Genomic DNA, 17042 nt, shown 5'->3' with positions numbered 1-17042 from the left:
CACGCAGGATCCAGTATCGCTCACTGATTTGTACTAGAGTGTCTCTTACTCCAGAATGCATCATCCTCTCAAGATAGTACTGTATAAACATTTGAGTATCTGTGCTTGTTGGGCAGAACTCATGGGTGCTGCTCTCTGAATGTGAAGTTGGACTGTTGCAGTCTTCCTCCTACACGGAGTAGTTCGTGTTCGTCCAGGGACGGTTTCAGTTCTCTGATTTAGGCATTTTTTAGGCTTTTTCCTGCCTTCAGTAATTTCTCCTGACTGAAACTCTATTGTTCTGTTACCTTGATCCAGACTCGAACAGTTCGTCAGCAGTTAGTTCACCTTGCAACTTTAATATTTGTACGAGCATTGGCTATGAACTTGAAAGGTACAGCAAACTGAAAAGTGTTCAGCGTGACCACCTGGATAAAGAGCCAGGTGGTCACGCTGAACACTTTTCAGTTTGCTGTACCTTTCATGTTCCAACACGGTTTCAGTGATGTCTGTGCTGTTTGCTGTGAGCTGTACAGTGACCAGGCGACTGGACTTGAGTTCTGTATTCACCTCTTCTGGAACCTTGTCGTCAGTCTCCTCTGACTGATTAGGTGATGTCAGAATTCTGGGTCCATTCCACCATAGCTCGCTCTGTGTCAAGTTTTGAACAGTTTGTCCTCTTGTAGGGAGGTCGGCTGGATTAGTTTCCCCTTCAATATGTCACGATGACTCTGGATCGGTCAAGGACTGGAGCTCTGTCACTCCATTTGCGACAAACTGTTTCCATTTCTGAGCTGCAAATCCAATGCAGCACGATCATCACGTCTGTCCACATTTTGATCTGTTTTTGTTCCATTTTCAGTGTGGTCATCAGGTTGTTTGCTAGTCTCGCTCCAATCACAGCTACCATGAGCTCCAGGCATGGCAGCGTCATTTTCTTGAGTGGGGCTACCCTGGACATGAATGCGACTAGACTTGTCGTTGTTTCCCAATCTTGTGATAAACCTTGCAGGTAAGCTACTGTACTGTAAGCCCACAGAACAAGTGTAGTTTCAGACTGTGGCAGTTCTGTGGCTGCATGTCTGCTCTGTACCACCTTGGTATGGCAAGCTGGTGTAGTTCTGAATACCACTGTTGCCATTCTTGTGTCAGACCAAGTGGTAAATCTTCATCCCAGCTGAGTCCCCTCTCCCACATTTCCTGGAACATGCGCTTGATCCTGATGGTGAAGGGGGTCAGGAAGCCAAGAGGGTTGAAGAAGCATGCAGACGACTGCAGAACACTTCTCTGTGTTTTCCTTGTGCTTTAGAATGCTCAGTAGCGGCCTGAGGTCAAACAAAGTAATCTGTTCATGGTCGCCACACTAAACCTAAACTCCTTGTGTTTCTAGTGCCAACGGGAGGTCAGTTGTCGTACTCTCCTCCCATTTTGTTTTCAGTTCAGGAGAGTTGGTCATCCCCTTGCAGAGGTCCATGCCTAGAGTCAACAGCATTCGCTTTGCAGTTGTCACAAAGTAAGCCTCTTCAACATCGCGTGAAATCGTAAATTAAGTCATCTACATAGAGTGACTCCCCCACTGCCTCGACAACTTCTGGTTGTTCTGTCTAGCTGTGAGCAAGAATGGACTTGGAGAAGCTCCAAATACCATTCTGGTTATCCTAAACACGTGCAGCTCTTCTTCATTTTCTCCCCTTGGTGGGCCTGTGAGCAAGAGCAATCTCACGGCGTCTCTCTCTCTCTCTCTGCTAGGGATTTCTGCAGGAAAGCCTTCTTGATGTCTGCCGTGAATGCAATCTCATGTAGTCTGAACTTCATCAGAATGCTGAGCAGAATCGGATTCAGGATCGGTCCTGTGAGTAGACAGTCAGAGGGATGGACAGCCATCTTCATGGGACAAGGCATCAAACACCCCTCTCAGTTTTGTTGTCAACTTGTCCTCCCGGAGTACTGCATGGTGAGGTAAGTAATATTTCACATTGTCGGAGTGTGATGCATTGTCCTTGGGCATGTCCACTGCCATATCCTACTGTATGTGGTCCTCAACTACTTCATTGTATCTGCTGTACAACATCATATCCTTCATCAGTCTTATCTTCAGACCTTCAAACCGTTTCTTGGCGATTCTATACAGTTGAAGTCTGAAGTTTACATACACCTTAGACAAATACATTTAAACTCAGTTTTTCACAATTCCTGACATTTAATCCTAGTAAAAACTAGGATAAGATTAGGATCACCACTATTTTAAGAATGTGAAATGTCAGAATAATAGAATCACATTCCCAGTGGGTCAGAAGTTTATACACACTCAATTAGTACTTGGTAGCATTGCCTTTAAATTGGTTCAAACGTTTCGGGTAGCCTTCCACAAGCTTCCCACAATAAGTTGGGTGTATTTTGGCCCATTCCTCCTTCCTCGCACTAGCTTTTTCAACTCTGCCAACACATTTTCTATAGGGTTGAGGTCAGGGCTTTGTGATGGCCACCCCAATACCTTGATTTAGCTGTCTTTAAGCCATTTTGCCACATGTTTGGAAGTATGCTTGGGGTCATTGTCCATTCAGAAGACCCATTTGCGACCAACCTTTAACTTCCTGACTGATGTCTTGAGATGTTGCTTCAACATATCCACATAATTTTCCTCCCTCTGATGCCATCTATTTTGTGAAGTGCACCAGTCCCTCCTGCAGAAAAGCACCACAACAATATGATGCTGCCACCTCCGTGCTTCACAGTTGATGGTGTTATCCAGCTTGCAAGCCTCCCTCTTTTTTCCTCCAAACATAACGATGGTCATTCTCGCCAAACAGTTCTATTATTTTTTTTCATCAGACCAGAGGACTTTTCTCCAAAAAGTACAATCTTTGTCCCCATGTGCAGTTGCAAACCGTAGTCTGGCTTTTTTATGGTGATTTTGGAGCAGTGGCTTCTTCCTTGCTGAGCAGCCTTTCAGGTTATGTCGATATTAGAGTCGTTTTACTGCAGACATAGATACTTTGTACCAGTTTCCTCCAGCATCTTCACAGGGTCCTTTGCTGTTATTCTGGGATTGATTTGCACTTTTCGCAACAAAGTACGTTCATCTCTAGGAGACAGAACGCGTCTCCTTCCTGAGTGGTATGACGGCTGCGTGGTCCCATGGTGTTTATACATGGGTACTATTATTTGTACAGATGAACGTGGTACCTTTAGGCATTTGGAAATTGCTCCCAAGGATGTACCGGACCTGTGGAGGTCTACAATTATTTTCTGAGGTCTTGGCTGATTTATTTTGATTTTCCCATGATGTCAAGCAAAGAGGTGCTGAGTTTGAAGGTAGGCCTTGAAATACATTCACAGGTACACCTCCAATTGACTGAAATTATGTCAATTAGCCTATCAGAAGCTTCTAAAGCCATGACATTCTGGAATTTTCCAAGCTGTTTAAAGGCACAGTCAACTTAGTGTTGACCCACTGGAATTGTGATACAGTGAATAAGCGAAATAATCTGTCTAAACAATTGTTGGAAACATTACTTGTGTCAGGCACAAAGTAGATGTTCCCTACCGACTTGCCAAAACTATAGTTTGTTAACAAGAAATTTGTGAAGTGGTTGAAAAATGAGTTTTAATGACTCCAACTTAAGTGGATGTAAACTTCCGACTTCAACTGTAGTTGTCTTGGAGTTCTGGCATTTCTCATTTACATGGCAACTCCACATGGTGTCGTTCATCTTTGAAGGTGGTTGTTCTCTCGAACATCTGTAGAGCATCCTTTCCTCTGGGTTCTGTGTTTTCCATGTCAAGCCTTGGCGTCCCTGCACCGACCAGTGTCCAAGTGCACACTTGTGGGGTTTCAATTGCCTCCATTTCAATTCTCTGCTATTTGTCCCAGACATTCTCCAAGATGACTTTCACTGTGTTGCGTTGGGACGTTGCTGGAGCAGTGGAGCCAAACGTGTGAAGAGTGAGTGCCTCTTGTCTGATTACTGGTAGCTTCAGGCCCTTCACAAGGTTTTCATGTATGAAGCTTCTCTGACTGCCTCCATCTAGTAAGCAACGAGCTATCTTCCTGCCCGATGGGCCTTCTACCCATGGTTTTTATCGTTTGTAGCAACACAGTGTTCTGGCCGCCTGGTTGTCTTCACAGAATGGGGAATAACTGAGGAAACAACAGCATCTGCAGAAACAGGAGGGGGTTGCACCTCACGCCTCTTACCAGTACACACAGCAATGTGATGTCTGCTTCCATATGTTGCACAAGACACTGACTTCAAAGAATTTTGATATGTGTTTCTTTCCTAAACTTACAAAGCATCTTCCCATGTTCTTTAGTTTCTCTTTGCGTGCAGCAATATTGTGATCTGGGCAGTTTTTCTGATTTGTGGTCTGCACCATCACAGAATACAGTTCTGTTCCTTCTGGCTGGCCGGGTGCAGTGCCACAGCAGATGGCATGTTGGGTCTTTGTTTTAATTTCATCGGAGGAGCATGACCTGTTCCATGGTTTGCTCTCTTTCTGTTGGTTGCATGATCTGAGCACTACAAATGACATTTCCCTGCTCTGAACCTCCTCCTGTAGGAAACTGACCATCTCAGACACTTTCCATTCATCATCTACTCCCCTCCGACGACTATAGTCAAGCGCTATCTCCTCTGCAATCATCTGTAGTAAGATTGGGCACAGTAGCCTTCCATAGGTTTCTGACACTACACCCAGTGATTCCAAGCTCCTAATCTGAATTTCACATTCATCGTATGCATCTGTAAGAGGATTTCTTTACGGGAGTGAGATTCAGCAGCTTTGACATGTGAGCACTAATCACAAGACGCTTCCTTCCAAATCTGCTCGAGAAGAGCAATTGTATCATCATAGTTACTGTCTGTTAACATCAGTCCTGCTACTGCCTTTGCAGCTGGTCCAGTGAGAAGTTTTCAGGTAGGTATAAACTTCTCTACTGCACAGTGAATCATTGTTGTGAAAAGCAGTCTCATACTGGCTCCAAAACTCCTGCCACATACTGACATCTCCATAGAATTTCTCAATCAACTTCGGTAGCCTTAGTGATTGTCTCTGTGTTCTGTTTTGAGTTAGTGTCACTCACCCGTCCTGGTAGTGGATCGAGGTCGTTTAAAAAAAAAAAAGTATCTATTACTCATTGTGCACGACTCTCCATCATGATAACGCACTCTTTGTAATTCTCCGTGCATGCAATCTCCGCATCCAATACGTCCAACGGAGTTAACTGTTCAATTCCTCGACCAAGTTCAAAGAAGCGGTCCTCCTCAGCTGACAGCAATTCCAACAATGTACTGAAGTAATCGGTATCCGGATTTTACTGGGTTATTTCCACGTCAATCTGATTCAAAATCTGTGTTGTGGCACCTCAGGATGGTACCCCGCTTTTGTCTCATTCTTTCTGCTCCATACCGACGTTCCTCCTCAGCCATTTCAGCCACTTCATCCCTCCGATCGCTGTCGCAGCTCATACTCCCGGGTTTCGGCACCAAAAATTAGTAATGACTTGGGACGTCAGTTGAGATTAATACTTCTTTTTGAGTAATAATACTTGTTCATGTTACATTTTGCCACTTTTACCTGGATAATGACTTGTCACTTGTACACAACAGGTGCGATCTCTTATCTTTAGATACAGCGCAATGAATTAACTGTAAACATTGACTAACTCTGTAACCCATTAAAGTTATAACAATGGTAGAGTGGCCAGACGGTAAAAAGGCACATGACAGCCCACTTGGAGTTTGCCAAAAGGCACCTAAAGGACACTCAGACCATGAGAAACAAGATTCTCTGGTCTGATGAAACAAAGATTGGACTCTTTGGCCTGAATGCCAAGCGTCTCTTCTGGAAGAAACCTGGCACCATCCCTACGGTGAAGCACGGTGGTGGCAGCATCATGCTGTGGGGATGTTTTTCAGCGGCAGGGACTGGGAGACTAGGCAGGATGGAGGGAAAGATGAACGGAGCAAAGTACAGAGCGATCCTTGATGAAAACCTGCTCCAGAGCACTCAGGACCTGAGACTGGGGCAAAGGTTCACCTTCCTACAGGACAACAACCCAAAGCACACAGCCAACACAATGCAGGAGTGGCTTCGGGACAAGTCTCAATCTCCTTGAGGGGCCCAGCCAGAGCCCGGACTTAAATCCTATCGAACATCTCTGGAGAGACCTGAAAATAGCTGTGCAGCGATGCTCCACATCCAACCTGAGAGTGCTTGAGAGGATCTGCAGAGAAGAATGGGAGAAACTACCCAAATACAGGCGTGTAGTGTCATACCCAAGAAGACTCAAAGCTATAATCTCTGCCAAAGGTGCTTCAATAAAGTACTGAGTCTGGAAACATATGTAAATCTGATCAGTTTTTTTATGTTTAATTAACTTGCAGAAAATTCTAAAAACCTGTTTTTGCTTTGTCATTATGGGGTATTGTGTGTAGATTGAAAAAGAAAAAGGTATTACAGTTTTTTAAAGGCTGTAACGTAAGAGTCTAGGGGTCTGATACTTTCTGAATGCACTGTATATACACAAAAGTACGTGGACACCAATGTTCCCTACATTTCTTTGGGCACTGAGCATATTTCAGGTCTGCTGAGCGCAAACTTGAACGTTGTGAAAATTCTGTGCATGTAGCTCTCGCTTTGATCTCAAAACAAGCACATCTACTCACGAACGCTCATGCTGTAAACATAGTCCAGTTCAAAGTAAATGGCATAGATCCCTATATGGCAATGGTTTATTTGCATATAGGCCTACTGCAGCTCTGATTGTTGCACCGGTCTGTGTAGAGTACGGGCTGAGTCGTGTGTGTCAATCCAAAATAATCCCACTCCGATGCATTCTGCTACAACAAAATATCTTGCATAGTTGGTTTTGTTTCAGTATGTTGCATTGAAAATGGCTTATATTGCATTGATTCAGTCACAATTGCCACAGTAAAGGGAAACGTTGATTGTGTTAACAGGGAAAACTCTAGAACAGTGGTGACAAACCTTTGAGTCGAGATCACTTTCCGAGTCAAAATGCAAGCTGCGATGTACTGGACAGATTTTTTTTTTTTTACATGATTTAAAAAAACATAAGCCTATGCAACATTAACCAACTAAAAACAGCACTGTAGCAATGAGGTTTGTGCAGTAAGCTATAGGCTTTGCTTGAATTGCCCTGTCAATGCATGGTTGTTGGGGTCATTTCTAAAAATATACACTGCTCAAAGAAATAAAGGGAACAGCAGAACGTTCTCCACGGCGTCTCCAGATTCTGTCACGTCTGTCACATCTGCTCAGTGTGAACCTGCTTTCATCTGTGAAGAGCACAGGGCGCCAGTGGTGAATTTGCCAATCTTGGTGTTCTCTGGCAAATGCCAAATGTCCTGCACGGTGTTGGGCTGTAAGCACAACCCCCAACTGTGGACGTCGGGCCCTCCTACCACCCTCACAGAGTCTGTTTCTGACCGTTTGAGCAGACACATGCACATTTGTGGCCTGCTGGAGGTCATTTTGCAGGGCTCTGGCAGTGCTCCTCCTGCTCCTCCTTGCACAAAGGCGGAGGTAGCTGTCCTGCTGCTGGGTTGTTGCCCTCCTACGGCCTCCTCCACGTCTCCTGATGTACTGGCATGTCTCCTGGTAGCGCCTCCATGCTCTGGACACTACGCTGACAGACACAGCAAACCTTCTTGCCACAGCTCGCATTGATGTGCCATCCTGGATGAGCTGCACTACCTGGGCCACTTGTGTGGGTTGTAGACTCCGCCTCATGCTACCACTAGAGTGAAAGCACAGCCAGCATTCAAAAGTGACCAACACCTGAGAAGTGGTCTGTGGTCACCACCTGCAGAACCACTCCTTTATTGGGGGTGTCTTGCTAATTGCCTATAATTTCCACCTGCTGTCTATTCCATTTGCACAACAGCATGTGAAATATGTCAATCAGTGTTGCTTCCTAAGTGGACAGTTTGATTTCACAGAAGTGTGATTGGGCAGTGGTGTCGGTGCTGTGCTTTGGCAAAGTGGGTGGGGTTATATCCTTCCTGTTTGGCCCTGTCCGGGGGTGTCCTCGGATGGGGCCACAGTGTCTCCTGACCTCTCCTGTCTCAGCCTCCAGTATTTATGCTGCAGTAGTTTGTGTCGGGGGGCTAGGGTCAGTTTGTTATATCTGGAGTACTTCTCCTGTCCTATTCGGTGTCCTGTGTGAATCTAAGTGTGCGTTCTCTAATTCTCTCCTTCTTTCTTTCTCTCTCTTGGAGGACCTGAGCCCTAGGACCATGCCCCAGGACTAGCTGACATGATGGCTCCTTGCTGTCCCCAGTCCACCTGGCCATGCTGCTGCTCCAGTTTCAACTGTTCTGCCTTACTATTATTTGACCATGCTGGTCATTTATGAACATTTGAACATCTTGGCCATGTTCTGTTATAATCTCCACCCGGCACAGCCAGAAGAGGACTGGCCACCCCACATAGCCTGGTTCCTCTCTAGGTTTCTTCCTAGGTTTTGGCCTTTCTAGGGAGTTTTTCCTAGCCACCGTGCTTCTACACCTGCATTGCTTGCTGTTTGGGGTTTTAGGCTGGGTTTCTGTACAGCACTTTGAGATATCAGCTGATGTACGAAGGGCTATATAAATAAAATTTGATTGATTGATTGATTGATTGATTTGGAGTTACATTGTGTTGTTTAAGTGTTCCCTTTATTTTTTTGAGCAGTGTATATTTCAAAATTTGAGGTAGGCTATATGATCACACCATTAATAGATATGCTGTTGTATTACATACAGACTTAGGGTCCACCTCTCAACATCCCTTCGCTTTCTCTTTCCTCCACTGACCAAAAAGGTGCACTGTCTTCCAGCTGAAGGCAAAACTCAAGTTGATCCGCATTACTTCTGCCTCATGAACAAATTCATGTTGTTACTCCTACGAACAAGAAAGTTAAATATTCCTTGATATTAAAAAAGACCAAGCTGCTAATAACAACGTAAGCCTATCGATACACTCAAATCATTAATGCTGCAGTGCTTTGAAATAGGAAGACCGCGCATTTTAAAATTGTAATACAAAGTGCTGAGTAAGAACTTAAGCATGAACTCATATATCATATAAACAGCAGTTATTCATTGCATTTGTTGACAGTCTCTCTCGTCATGGTTTTAAACCTTTTGATTTTCTCTCTGTGCCCGCCGGAAAGGCAAAGTTTGTACCTTCAGACACATGAAATTGTTAAAAATGGCACCAGTTCGGCTACCTAAGTACTGTTATTGTGAAGTGGAAATGTCTAGAAGCAACAATGGCTCAGCCGCTGAAGGGCATAGCGCTAATTACCGAGTTCCAAACTGCCTCTGGAAGCAACGTCAGCACAAGAACTGTTCGTTGGGAGCTTCACAAAATGGGTTTCCATGGCCGAGCAGCCGCACACAAGCCTACGATCACCATGCGCAATGCCAAACGTCGGATGGAGTGGTGTAAAACTCGCCGCCATTGGACTCTGGAGCAGTGGAAACGCGTTTTCTGGAGTGATAAATCATACTTCACCATCTGGCAGTCCGACGGATGAATCATGTTTTGCCGGATGCCAGGAGAACGCTACCTGCCCCAATGCATAGTGCCAACTGTAAAGTTTGGTGGAGGAGAAAATGGCTTGGGGCTGTTTAGCCTAGCCCCATTAGTTCCAGTGAAGGGAAATCTTAACACTACAGCATACAATGACATTCTAGATGATTCTGTGCTTCCAACTTTCTGGCAACAGTTTGGGGAAGGCCCTTTCCTGTTTCAGCATGACAATGACCCCATGCACAAAGCGAGGTCCATACAGAAATGGTTTGTTGAGATCGGTGTGAAAGAACTTGACTGGCATGCACAGAGCCCTGACCTCAACCACATCGAACACCTTTGGGATGAATTGGAATGCCGACTGCGAGCCAGGCCTAATGGCCCTTCGACGAGCAGGTGTTCACATACTTTTGGTCACTTAGTGTACCCCAGTGATGCTTGCAAGAACTGAACCAACCTTGAGCTTCCAGTTTGCGTAGAAGTTTGGCGTCAGTGGCGCCTGGGAAGTCGGCCTCGCCAACGTTAGGAAGTCGACCCTTACTGCGCCTGGACCGGGGGCCCTCGTCACCTCTCCTCTGGTGCTCAGACTTAGGGGGATGCCCACGCCTCCCCTCCATGGCCAGGATACGAGGAATCACCTCATCTTCGGTCAACAAGCTCCACTGCAATCCCTTATGAGAGGAGAGCGAGGGACAACCAATTAGAGCATTCCATTTACTTACACTGCAGTATGACTATACTTGATACCGTATAAACAAACATCCCTCATGACAAAGAAATATGAACGTTAAGCTTAAATACATATATCTATGTAATTGCTGCCTTTAAGTATGAATCAATTAGACAACACTTGTTTTTAAATGTAGAAAAACGCATATTTGTCATGTTTCTTTTCTATGTACTGAAAGGGCTCCATCTTAAAATAGCGTTTTGGCGTGAACTCCCTTTAACTATATGCGCCTGGCTTTCATATTACAATACAGCGATATAACTTTTCCTGTGAATGTAATAGTAACACAATGATATACAGTACTTTAGTACAGCTACAGTACAGCTACGGAAGACTGCTCTGTGGGAGGGAAAAAACGGTCAATAAAGAGATGACAGTCACCTGCGGTCCTTCTCTGGCTTCATAGAAGTCACCAACCCTTATTTTTGCACTGAAGCTAAAATGATCGCGTGTGATGTCACTTATTCCATTTCTGGACACGTACTACAAAGAAGAACATAAATGAGGCCTTGGTGAGACAAAAGATCAGTGTTAAGGCAAAGATTAAGTTAATAACAGAAACCTTATTGGTTTGGGTGTAAACTATGTCTTTCTTGATCAAAATATGGAGACAATGCAAATAAAATCCCATTAACATTAGCTTTAAATCTATTAGGATTCGTACGAGAGAGATGTAGGGAGAGAGGATGCTAACGCTAGTGACCTGGGAGGTATGACCTTACCTTCATCACGTCGGGGTACTGCCGGAGTTTCTTCCCACACGGGGCGTAATACGCCACGTCTCCCTGCAGACGGCCTGCCACATTACAGATACGAGTCTCTCTCTGCCACCTAGGATGGAGGGAGGTTACAAGTGATTCCCGTACAGGAGCACGATCCCATTCACACTAAATCGGGCAGAACGACACAGTGCAGTGCCGATATATTCCAGTCATGTATCATTTTGTAATGTTTCAAGCAGTCAAAGTAGAGGAACTATACAAGATGCATTATAAATTGTACTGTATATCAAAGTACATGAGTGGAAACTAAGTTGATTTGTGCTACCTTCTTACACCTTCATTATTTTACACAACACTTAGTCAGCTAGAATTATTACATGCTCTTCTCCTAGCTGCCAATCCTTCAGCAGACAGCTAGAGCCTGATGTTGGCGAGGGCAGCTATCTAAATGAGCGGTTTACAGCTGTGTCTTCTGTACTGAGTGGCCTGGCTGCCCTGTGAGCCCTGTGGGACTCCAGCGGTAATCAGACTCTCCTGGGATGGACAGTTGCCAAGAGGGACACCGCCCCACACGACACTTCACTCAGTGCATCTGGACAGCCGCCCTCTCCTAACAGAAATGGCCTGAGGATTCCGGCCCAAACGGCACCCTATTCCCTACATGGTACACTAACCCATGGGGCTCTGGTCAAAAGTAGTGCACTATACAGGGAATAGGGTAGCATTTGCAATGTAGCCTGGGTCTTAAGCGGAGCAGGGGACTGATATAAGGCTTGTCGCCTTGCTTTTCTCTTTGAACCTGCTGATGAGAAACATCCGTGGGAGATGAAAGACACCCTGATCTAAGTGCAGCGTCGCTGGGTTTGTGGTGGGTGGCGGGACGGAGCTGCTAATGTTGCGCGTCTGTGTTGAGACTGGATGTGGTTAACCCCTGACCATCACTGCTGCAGTGCCTCATTTCCTGGCCACTCGGCTTACTGTCAGGATTGGGCTTTGGAGGGGCCCACTGAGGGAAGGCGGGATGGATGGTGAGTGGTAGGGAGGGAAAGAGAAAAGGGATGAAGAATAGAGGGAAAGAGAGAGGGACAAGGGAAGGAAAGGGGAAAGTTTGAGGAAGGGAGAGTTTAGGGGAGGAGGGATAGCGGGAAGGAAGGATGAAGGGAGGATGGATGAAGGGAGGGAAGGAGCGATGTTGTGATGTTTACTCTTTTTTTCGTCTAGCCACGATGTATCATCACCGCTCTGGAAAAAGGAACCTCACTGATTGGGATGTATACACTATGATTTGGCTCCTTTAAGACCCTTTTAGTCAGTCATACCACCCATGTTGTTTGAGGGACAGAGGAAATCGCCACAACATCATATTATAGCACCTTTTTTCAAAATTTTTTTTTTTTACAATAAATGCACTATGCATTATGTGTGTTGAATGCTGTAACACAGAATACAACAATTAATAAAAGTCCCAGGATGGTAGTGACTGCTTATCACTTTTTAACCATCATTTATTCACATTACTTAAATAAAATATTTATTTTATGACTATTATTTCATTCCAAGTCAACATCTCATCAGAGCTGCTGCCTATGCTGTCTGAGAAAATCACTATTTTAGAAGGTCTTCAAATTAAATAAGACATACTTTTATGACTGCTGAATACCACCTATCAATCACGTAGATCATGTATTTTCAGACTCGAAGCAACTGCTTTTTATCCCTCTCGATTTTGCTTGTGCTCTTCACACAGATTAGACAAGTTTAAGTGTGCGCACAATGGATTATAGTCATTGTAGTTAATTACCAAGTGTTCTGTGCTAAACTATGTAAAATATTGGCCTGTTGGAAACTACAACATCACACAGTTCAGGCTCGATGTGATTATCTCTACAGAAGCTGCACAAATCAAGCTCACAGAAAAAAAAACAGAACGAAATGGAATTCAAATAATTGAACCGAAGTCGGTCAAAACCCCCAAATAACTGACATTTCGGTTAATCACTCAGCACTAACAGTGGGTGACCAGTGACATTCTGAGTGGTGTATATATGTATATACGGTGTATATCTTACCCAAACTCTAGAGGTGTCCGCAGCTTTCTCTCATCTGTCACTCTCCTTCTCTTCCCTGTTCCTGGGATAAAGAGGGGACTCTTTACTACAGTCTGACAGATCCACTGTGACCTGAGCAAATGCAGAAACCTTGTCGTGTTGGCCAGAGGTGCCCTTACTCTAAAATAAGAAACACCTACGTCAATTCAGTTGCCTAGGGGGAAACAATGGCTTGAAAACTCCACCCACCAGACAGGGTTCCTTTAAGAACATTTCAGCCTGTTACGTTCAGGTGATTTATTCAAAGAAACATGCAAAACCATAGGGTCCTTTTAACCACGGTTGCTTTTAGAAATGACACATCAACACAGGGTTAGCAATACAGTACCTTGTCAAATCGGCCATGTCAAAGCCGATATCAAGGAATAGAGCTAAGAATGATTATATGGGAGTGGAACTACAACAATAAAAAGATTCCAACATGCAGCTATTAGGAAAAAGAGACTCGGACTGCAGTAATCATGGAGGTCTGAGCCAGCCAAGTGCTTCAGCTGCTAAACGGTTACAAACATGTGCCGGCCAGGGTAATCAAAAGGCTCAAAGGGCCTGCTCTGGGTCATCAAAACAATGACACAAACACTTTGACCAGAGACATAATTTTGCATTGAGAGACATCCTGAACAATGTTTTCCTGCTGGAATTGTAAAAAAAAATTTAAAGCATGCGTTGTTTCCCCTGGATTGGACTGGGTGATCGGACTAAGCATTTGGAGAAGGAGAGGACTGGACTTCCAACCAACAACCTCAAGGTCCACGACCAAATAGCACTATATAGGGAATAGAGTGCCAATTGGGATGCAGGCCATGAGAGTAGTACACTGGTTTGAGCAGGGCTCTCCAACCCTGTTCCTGAAGAGATACCGTCCTGTAAGTTTTTCTCTCCAACCCTAATCTAACGCACCTGATTCTAATAATTAGCTGGTTGATATGTTGCATCAGGTTAGCTACAACTGGGGTTGGAGCAAAAACCTACAGGAGGGTAGCTCTCCAGGAACAGGGTTGGAGAGCCACAGGTTAGAGAGCAAAGACGAGCTGAGAGAGTTCCATTGGTACCTGGTGGAGTGGAGCAGAGAGTATATGAGGAAGAGGGGGTGCTGTGGTAGGCCAAGGCCCCAGAGCTGGTCACCATTGCTGGGGTGGGCAGGCCACCGGATGCCTTGATGACCTGGAGGTTGAGAGGGGAGCAGCTGGCTGAGAGGCTGGAGGAGGTGGTGTCGAGTAGAGAAGAGGAGCCTTTGGCACGCTTCAGAAGAGTCCTATCTGCCTCCGTGTCCGTGGTGGTCTCGTCGCGGTCCTTCACGTCGTCCGAGTCGCTCTCCAGATTACTCTCAGACTCTGCAGGGGATACCAGTGGGAGTGGAGGACTTGATAAGTCATTCTCCAATTAACATTCAGTTCACATTCAACCACACTGATAATCACATGCCTCTTGAAGGAACCTCTAAAGTATCTGCTGAATCTGTACCTAAAGTGGCTCTGAAGCACTTAAACCAGACGTAAGAGCTGTTTCAGAAGTGCATCACATTAACGTGCTGAGCTGACTAACCTGATAGGCTGTCATCAGAATCCTCCTCGTCGTCGTCGTCATCATGTTCATCATCCTCATCCTCTACGGAGTCGTCGGAGTCCTTGCTGCTGGGGATGTCAGACTCTGTGCCCCGGAACAGCTCCACCTGGGACTGCACCAGGTGGGTCTGGGACTGGGAGATGCCCTTCCCTGTGTGGAGAGCCTTTTGCTGGGCCTTGCTCTTCCCAGCTCTGTGGGCCAGGCCCGGTGAGGTAGAGGCCCAGCCTAGAGCTCCAGAGCTGTGCTCCTTATGCCCAGTGCTCAGGTTGACAGGCATAGAGAAGGGTGGGCTGGTGGCAGCCAGGAGAGAATTGTTGATGGTGCTCCTGTTCTGACTGCTGCTGCGAGGCTTGGTGATAAGGGCCAGGGGGGCATCCTGCACAATGCTGTGAATCACCCCTTTGGGGTGGGTGCCCAGGAGGGAGGAGGCCAGGAACAGGTTGGAGTGGTTGGTGTGTGGAGAAGGGAGCCTGTGACTGCTCGGGGTCTCTGGAGACAGTTTGGGCGGTGCTAATGAGGAGGGCGGTGCTAATGAGGACGACGAGGCGGCCATTTTCTTTTTCTTCAGGCTCTTGAACAGATCCTGATGCATCACTGGCAGAGGGAAGGCCTGTTTGAAGTGCTCCTGAGAGACGAAGGGCTTAAGGAGAGAAGGAAGAGGGGAAAAAGAGAATGGAAGTAATTATACGAGCTGTCAGTCATTTGCATTACTGCAGATTGTGAAAGGAAAACATAATAAGGAATGCACTTGTAATTGCTCAGTGAGAATGACAATGAGGAAGCGGGTCTCTCCCATTAAAGTATATTAAAACAAGTCCGTGTCGAACACGGTATACAAAGAATAAGAAGCTGTTCAGCACAGTCCCTGACCATTTTTTCTGTTTAGTGCCGTATTCTAGGCTTAGCAATCAACTTTCTTTTTTGAGATACCTCTAAACTCCGTCAGTACTCAAATCCTGTTCCAAAGGTCTTGTTATATAGTGACCTGCTATCACCACTGTTCAGATTAACAATAATAATGTAATCCTTGGAAAAAGACAGATTTTTTTCCCCTTTTGATAACGATGGGATAGCAACGGGCTTCCTAAAGCATTACTGAGTTAATTGCGTGTCAGCTTTTGTGAAGTATTTCCAATAAAGCTAACATTGTCACTTTAGGTCGTGTACAGGGAGAGCCGGCATGAAACGTAATCAAACTGCTGATAACAGTGCTTAGACGTTTCATTTTCTGTAGAGAGGAAGCTGACCTTTTCAAATCTGCAAATCAGAAACAATGATAGTCAAGAAGAAATGGGAGATACTAAATATCCATATCCGAAACTCTCTGTAAAAAAAAAAAAGAATGTTATCAATATTGCTTTGGAGAAAGACTTCAATCGAATAGTCTTATTTTAATAAGTGGAAAACACACCATTACACACAAAACAATGAAAATGCAAATAATTTGCATACAGCAAGACTCACCTGTTTCAATTTAAAGTTGTTGATGTGTAACAAGGTTTCATCCAGGAAGTTTCTGCTTCCCAACTTCATACTGTCAGACAGGGGTTTGGGGGAGCCTGTCCGAGATTTGGGTTTGTGTGAGGGTGAAAGGGTGGGTGGTTTGGGGGACGAAGACAGAGAGAGAGGCTTGGGTGAGGAGGAGAGAGACAAGGGCTTCGGAGAGGAGCAGAGGGAGACGGGCTTGGGAGATGAAGAGAGAGAGTTTGGTTTAGGTGAAGAAGAAAGAGACAAGGGTTTGGGTGAGGAAGAGAGAGAGAAGGGCCTGGTGGGTTGGGGAGACGATGAGGCCTCCCTGCGTGGTTTGACCAGAGCCAAGGGTTTAGCACTGGCCAGCCCCGTAGCCTGGATCACACTGGTGTGCTGCTTGAGTTCTTCCTCCCTGTTCCTGGAGCTCTGGAAGACTAGGGATGTGGACTGGGACAGTGCTGGGGGCTGGGGTGAGGGTTTGAGCGGGTAGTGGAGGAAATGGAGAAAGGCCTCATCTGGATGTTTCTGAAGCAGACCACTCCGGCTGTCCCGAGCGATCTCGCCTTCAGCAGCATGGGGTCTCTTCTTGCTGATGGCAGTGCTCTGTGTCAGGCTCTGAGAGAGAGAAGAGGAGGGGGAGGACAGTTTCATGTCAGCTCTGACTCAACCCAGCCCACAATGGCAGCCCTGTCGGGCAACACGGTCAGGCCCCCAGCGTGCCACCCACCAGCGTAGCTGCCCTTGACATTTAACTGAGATTAACAGTCATAGAGAGCATCACAGTGTGCTTGGAACAAAGCAGAAAGTATAACATTTTCAAAAGACAAACCATACAGACATGTCATGTTGAAATAGTATATGCATGAGTCCAGATATATGGCAACCGAGTTCTAACAATCCAACAGGGACAGTTTGACTGGACAAGCG

At 45.6% G+C, this 17042-nt stretch overlaps 1 protein-coding gene across 13 annotated transcripts in view; it reads right to left on the bottom strand.

The window, feature by feature from the left end:
* LOC118367118 (bromodomain adjacent to zinc finger domain protein 2B-like) overlaps positions 1-17042 on the bottom strand; it is a 96643-nt gene that overhangs the window by 20917 nt on the left and 58684 nt on the right. For 12 of the 13 annotated variants that reach the window (XM_052493842.1, XM_052493844.1, XM_052493840.1 and 9 more), the window contains 7 exons: positions 16110-16730; positions 14625-15285; positions 14132-14413; positions 13041-13101; positions 10972-11080; positions 10631-10732; positions 9977-10190 (listed from right to left, as the gene is read on the bottom strand). In XM_052493842.1, the coding sequence (XP_052349802.1) occupies positions 9977-10190; positions 10631-10732; positions 10972-11080; positions 13041-13101; positions 14132-14413; positions 14625-15285; positions 16110-16730 (2050 nt within the window). Of the gene's footprint in view, positions 1-9976; positions 10191-10630; positions 10733-10971; positions 11081-13040; positions 13102-14131; positions 14414-14624; positions 15286-15892; positions 15915-16109; positions 16731-17042 lie in introns of those variants that run through there. The other variant, XM_052493852.1, reaches the window with a different exon arrangement.

The sequence above is a fragment of the Oncorhynchus keta genome, chromosome 34, assembly GCF_023373465.1.
Source record: "Oncorhynchus keta strain PuntledgeMale-10-30-2019 chromosome 34, Oket_V2, whole genome shotgun sequence".
NCBI classification, from domain to species: Eukaryota; Metazoa; Chordata; class Actinopteri; order Salmoniformes; family Salmonidae; genus Oncorhynchus; species Oncorhynchus keta.
The sequence above is the reverse complement of the archived record's forward strand: the minus strand, read 5'-3'. Positions and strand labels throughout refer to the sequence as shown.